General features: G+C 36.9%; 1 protein-coding gene across 2 annotated transcripts; it reads right to left on the reverse strand.

The window, feature by feature from the left end:
- On the reverse strand, nucleotides 1-5,501 carry LOC148733080 (neurexin-4-like). Of its 2 annotated transcripts, none has more exons than XM_088759005.1 (4): nucleotides 3,458-3,590; nucleotides 2,856-3,109; nucleotides 2,373-2,484; nucleotides 1-1,838 (listed from the first exon to the last, which is right to left on the reverse strand). In XM_088759005.1, exons 1-4 carry the CDS (start codon nucleotides 3,555-3,557, stop codon nucleotides 1,207-1,209), a joined length of 1,098 nt encoding a protein of 365 aa, XP_088615131.1. In that variant the 5' UTR covers nucleotides 3,558-3,590; the 3' UTR covers nucleotides 1-1,206. The 2 variants fall into 2 exon arrangements, with proteins under 2 accessions (XP_088615131.1, XP_088615130.1); XM_088759004.1 differs by lacking the exon at nucleotides 3,458-3,590 and adding an exon at nucleotides 5,238-5,501 and having other exon boundaries at nucleotides 83-1,838.
- Between the last annotated feature and the right edge of the window lie 611 nt (nucleotides 5,502-6,112).

Consider the following 6,112-nt stretch of genomic DNA (forward strand, 5'->3'; position numbering starts at 1 on the left):
TGAAAGCCAGAGTCATCTTTTAATTCCACATTTACGTTAACCCCCTTTCGAAGAAACTGGTCCAGAAGATAAGAAGCAAATATAAAGAAAGAGTTTAAGAAGTATTAGAACAATAACCTTCAGAAGTGGATACCGAAGCTTAGCTATCTTGTGGCTCCCAAGATCTACGTCAATTGTCTCAAATGATGACTATAGTTTTCTTTGTGAGTTATCATGTCCTGAAAGTTTGGTATTTAATCAAGGCAATAGCAATATCCCCCACCCTCCCCACCATGCCACACCAAAAGTTTGATTGGTAAACTTTTTGCTCAGCTTTTACAAATGTCAGCCATTACATATCAATACTGCAGTCAGTGTTATAAAAAGCCAACATGCTGCCTTGCAAGTCAACATTTTAGCGTATTCAAGAACTTTTCAAAAAGTTGCTGAATTGTATGTCCTCCTGCTCAATTATTTATAACTTTAAATCTACGATGATAAGAGTGATATTCTAGTCTTGAAAACTAGATCTAAAAAACTGAAATAAATGCAGCCGCTAGAATTATCCGAAACACCAATAGCACTGCCTATTTACCTCCCGTGAGATACATATTCAGTAACACATAAAATCGCAGCGCAGTTAGTCTTAACAGAATTCATCGCGATTACGCTGCAGAAGTTTTACACCAGCTCTATAAGTTTATAATCTTTTGACAGTTCAGCGATACATTTCAATACATATTTTGTCATTTACATTCTTTATACAAGCTCCATTCAAACCAGCTTGCAACTGAACTGGGCCAGCCCGGTTAAATATTGTCGCCGAGTAAATGAATAAAATAACTGAAAAGGGTACTGTGAGTTATTTTTCTCATTATCAAATCATCGTTGTGAGATTCCTCTTGAAATATTGCAACGCAAAATAAGTTTAAAAAAATTACTAAATAAACCTTTCATAAGAATCACTGACTGTCTTGCAATTGTTGTCATTAAGTTTTCTGTTAGACGGGACGATTAAAATTAGTTAACGATTTCGCTATTCCTTAAAATCAGGCGATTCCATGACACTTAAACTTTAAATTCCCCAGGTATGGTATCCCTGCTCGTCAAAATTTAATGTCATACGTGAGTTGCTTTTCTCAATAGCAGTGTCTCTCAATCTTCATTTTAAGTTTTCGATTGGATCCGACTATTAGTATTAATTAAAGCTTTTGTTAATCCATACAATCAGGCGATTCCATGACACTTAAACTTTCCCAAGGTATGGTAGCCCTGCTCGTCAAAATTTTTGCTTTCGTCTTTACCTGTATCCCCAAACCTCAGCTGCTTAACTGACAGATGTGTCTTGTTAGTAAGGACACCACTATCTTCACGCCATTTACCGTCATTCACGTGACAGTTACAGTAGGAATTTTTTTCTGCACTGGGTTGTGCACATGTGTCATTCCTTCCGCATGCGCACATTTGACTTGTAGGTACTGCACCACTCCAGTAGGTCCATTCCGCCACAGAATCGCGTGAAACCCAAAAGCCATCTTTCAATGTAGAACCACGGCACTCGTACTTAATGAACTGCTCACAATGTTGGGAAACGTTGATGAGACTCACCAGTTGAGATATGTTCGCTCCTTTGTAGAATATACTTCGCGAGTAGGACCCCCGGTCTTCATAACCATCCACCAAAGTCCTTTTTTCGCTGTCGTGACTTATGACAGTCACACCAACTCCGTCTTTGTCACTCATGTCACAGGTGACGAGGTAGGGCAACAGTCCTCCTTCACCATCAGGATCTATCAGACAGATTCCACTTTTCGCTTTATGATCGAGCCTCTTTAAGTCACTGCAAGATCTTGATAATACTGTGAAAAGAAATGAAACCCTGATGAGATGAGTAACAAGTCGCCTGAGCTGTCTAAGGAGGTTTTTAGTTAAAATAACAAGGAAGACTTCGATTCAGCTATCTGAACTTTCACAGTTCCACTTTGGAGCGTAGGTGGGTATCAGAAAATGCAGGGAAACATATTCCTGGGATGGGGGATTACGCGTTATGAACTAGCAGGAGAGGCCACAGTACACCCAATCTCGTAGAAACAAACTTGAGCCTAAAAGTGATTCTCATTAAAAGCCCATTGTACCGTTGCAAATGAAAATACGTTTCCTATTTTTCAGTGACAAAGGCCAGCAGATTCCATTTAACAGGGTTCATATTTTCAATTTGCTGTCAAGTGACTATGGTGGTTGAATCGACTTTCTTCGTGGTTTGACCTATGAAGGCTCACATGTAGGTGACCTTTTGTGTCCATCAACAGATTTTTTTCTTCTGTTTTGGGAATAAGTGTTGATCACGGATCAGGGACAACTGAATTTTTAAAATCGCGAAATCAGTGCAGTACCACTGCAGTTTGCTCCAGCGTAACCGGGAAAACAAACACATCGAAACCCTTTGCTGGTGAAACCAACTTGGCAAGTTCCGTTATTGACACAAGGGCTGCTACTACAGGGATTCTGTTCAAAATAAAAAAAAACGCACTGATCAAAAAAGAATAAAAGCATGTTTTTTCATTTATTTATATTCGCCACACAAAAATAAAAAGTTACAAGCTAAGGAAGCACGATAAACTGCATACACAATAATGTGTATGGCCAGGCTTATACATCTATATGGTTGAGTTTCCTCCGAAAAAAAAAGCAAAAATTCTTTTCGATATATAATATCGAATAAGACGTGTAAGTTTGAAGTCAAGTTCGGATCAAGGGGAAGAATGAAGAAGAAACAAAAAAAAATCCTACTCTAAAATTGTAAAGTGCTGAGCAACAGCACGACTTTGAATTCTTCTGATGTCAAACATAACTTTAACTTTAAGTAAAGCATTTACCTCAATCGCCAGGTAGTAAGCATCCACTTCTTTAAGGAAGGTCAATTTACTTTCATCAACCGTGGCGTTATTCAACTCGCAGTTGTACTTTCCTGCGTCTAAAGGTTTCACATTTATGGAGACACAGTTTGGCTCCATATAACACATCGTGCGACAGCTTCCCTCACTGAGGACCTCACTACTCCTAATCACATGCCCCTTAATTGCCCTATTTGCTATCGGTTCCTCAAACAGGATAATGCGACACTCGTCAGCTGAAAAAAGATACAAAAAACAAAAAGACAAAATTAAAGAAAACTTACAACCAAGGTTTCCAAACGATTTGAAGAAACGTGTGTATTGGCTGTTGATTTCATTTTCTATCATATAATTAACAATGAACATTCGCAAAAAGTATTATTTGCAGGTTTGAAATACAGAATGCATATGAATCTCGATTTTCAGCTTGGAGTTTACGAGCGTAAAAACAAGACGAGCCCATTCAAAAATATGAAAAACTCGCGAAGGATTTGTCGACGAGGAGTGAAATAAGCGAAAGAAACTAAACCAAAACAATTAAACAAATATGCTAATATGGCATTGCTTCCACGGTAGGTCTCTACCTGTGCATCCTCCACCAAAGGGAGACACGATTCCGGAGAAAATGACAAAGATAGAGAAGATTAACGGCGTCTCAGGGTCAAATTTATGCAAAGACATCATTTCCACCTTTTCTTAGGTTGAATCAGTCACATCTTGAAATATAGCTTTTAAATATAGATAGGTTTTAGCTCATAGATTTTTTAATTGTTATAATTTTGAATATTCTTGTATACGTTATATAATATATTTATTTAATTACATTATTGTAATATACGCAATTCAGCCGCAAGGCTGCCAGGTATATTTAAATAAACTATCTATCTACTATCTATCTATCTTGAAAGCAAAATGAATAAAGGGTGAAAGTTTCATTCTTAATAAACTGTGGTGTTGCGTCGGTGAGGGTAACAAGCCCTTCGACTTTCGCTCTGACGAAGGGCTAACTCTCGAAACGTCAGCATTGAACTCTTTACGCGGTGGCCAATTTACAATTTCAAATTAATTGATATAACCAAAACATCTTGAAAGTGCCAACGTAAATGAGACTTTTAGCTTCCTTCTCACACGAATAATGACAATACCTGACAGATTGCCGGACTACTTTTGTTATTTTGGTGAAGCCCCACAAGCAATTTCCGCTTCTTCCGAAGTTTAAATCTTTTTATCATATGCCACTGGTAGTTTGGAAAGTAAAGAATGCCGGAATTTGGAACCGGAGCCGGAATTTGGAACCGGAGCCGGAATACTCGGAATACCCGGAATTCCCGGAATGACCGAAAAATAACAAATTTTTAAAAATAAATAAAAGTAAATAAATAGATAAGAACATTGATGATTAAAAATTAATGGTAAATTTAGAACTTAATTAAATAATTTAATACGAAAATTGTCTCTGACACTGTTCATGGAGATGCAGGTATTAGAATTAAAAACAGTCTGCGTCAGACCAGTGGCCCATACAGCCTAAGCGACGAAATATTTCTACTTTCCCTTCCCCCTGGATGAGATGCTAGTCCATCACATGGTTACTCCCCGTTTTAAATTCGCCTCCACCCATTTACACACCTATAGGATGTCTAGCCAGGGCGCCATGACCATTAGGCCTGCACGCTTTTCCAGCCGGAACCATTGCAGAAGATTAAACAAATGCAATATTTCGAATTAGTTTTAAAATCTACGAACTATTACAAATTAACACTCTACCTTGAATAATTATAAACCACACATTAGGAGCTATCAAAGCAGCTACCATTAAGACCAGCCGTCTTCAGTTAAAATTGAGAGATCGTCAGTTACTCGACACCTTTTCGCGTCTATTATAAATACTTTGAATATATACCTTTAAATATATATCTTGTACTGATGGATTCTCCTAAACAAGGTTTATATTCAAAGGTATATATTCAAGGTATTTATAATAGACGCGAAATGGTGTCGAGTAACTGACGATCTCTCAATTTTAACTGTAGACGGCTGGTCTTAATGGTAGCTGCTTTGAAAGCTCTCAATGTGTGGTTAATAATCATTTAAGGTAGAGTATTAATTTGTAATAGTTCGGAGCTTTTTTGAATTGAAATATTAAACTAATTATAAATATTGCATTTCTTTAATCTTCTGCAATGATTCCGGCTGGAAAAGCGTGGCGGCCTAATGTTCATGGCCTAGTAGTAGGTGGAGATCCGTTAAAAGTGTAAAGAAACTTCGTTTGATATCTATTTGGAGGAACTGAAAAAAGCTAAGAACTGTTGTCACAAAGTTGCTTTCAGAATAGCGCAAAGAAAAGGAAAAATAGACACTTACCAGAACAACCATGGCAAGATGGAAATACAACTCCAGATAAAACGCAGAGGAAAGAAACTGCAGTCACGATATCGAGCTCAAAGTTATATAGAGGAGACATTCCTCAAAAGAAATATGCAAGAATATTCGATTATAACGTTGTAAAAAGCAATAAACCAACTATACTTCAAAAAACTACGACAGTGTATACCAAAAGTGTCTATCAAACTTCACATCCCAGAAAAATCTCTACCGCTTTCGAACAACAATTGCAGTCTGTGTTATTTCGTCAATCTTAAGAGTGTTTTGAAAACTGTCGATTATTTGCTCTTTTACAGGTGAATAAACGATCTTAGCAGGTGCAATTAAAGCGAGCCCAGAAATGAGTAAACCACTTAGCTTTACAGAATAAATTTCGCGCAAGAAAAAGTAAAATAGCATCCATGACGGGAGTATTTAACTCTTTGAATCTCAATTTTGCCATTTTCTCTAACATATTTCTTTGCTGGCTAACACTGAGAACTTAGCGTTAATTATTCTTTACTTATTGACTCCAGAGTGTCAGTTGAAATATTAAGAAAAGCTGTAAATAGCGATCATTGTTGGAAATTAAACTGAGGTACAAACATAGATACAAACGTAGGTTTTAATGTTTTCAATGTTCTGGTTTAATTCGCGATTTGCAACATTAAAGACGAATACATTTTCACATTTCAATAGCTCTATTTCATTAAAAAAACAGAAAAGATATTAATTACTCAAATTTGCATTACAGGTCATTAAGGGATAATACAATTCTTGACATGTCAAGCGCTTTGGTCAATTAGTGGAGTTAGCGCTATATAAATTATGTTCAATTAAATTAAATTAAATCTTTCCCCAAGCCTCGTCATCCT

The sequence above is a fragment of the Stylophora pistillata genome, chromosome 4 (assembly GCF_964205215.1).
Source record: "Stylophora pistillata chromosome 4, jaStyPist1.2, whole genome shotgun sequence".
Lineage (NCBI taxonomy): Eukaryota > Metazoa > Cnidaria > Anthozoa > Scleractinia > Pocilloporidae > Stylophora > Stylophora pistillata.

Excerpts from the sequence above, each read along its gene's own strand:
- LOC148733080 (XM_088759005.1), bottom strand. The coding sequence starts at position 3,557 with ATGATGTCTTTGCATAAATTTGACCCTGAGACGCCGTTAATCTTCTCT. Across the intron at positions 3,110-3,457 it reads CTTTGGTGGAGGATGCACAG|CTGACGAGTGTCGCATTATC; the intron begins GTAGAGACCTAC and ends ATCTTTTTTCAG. Across the intron at positions 1,839-2,372 it reads CGCTGGAGCAAACTGCAGTG|TATTATCAAGATCTTGCAGT; the intron begins GTACTGCACTGA and ends TTCTTTTCACAG.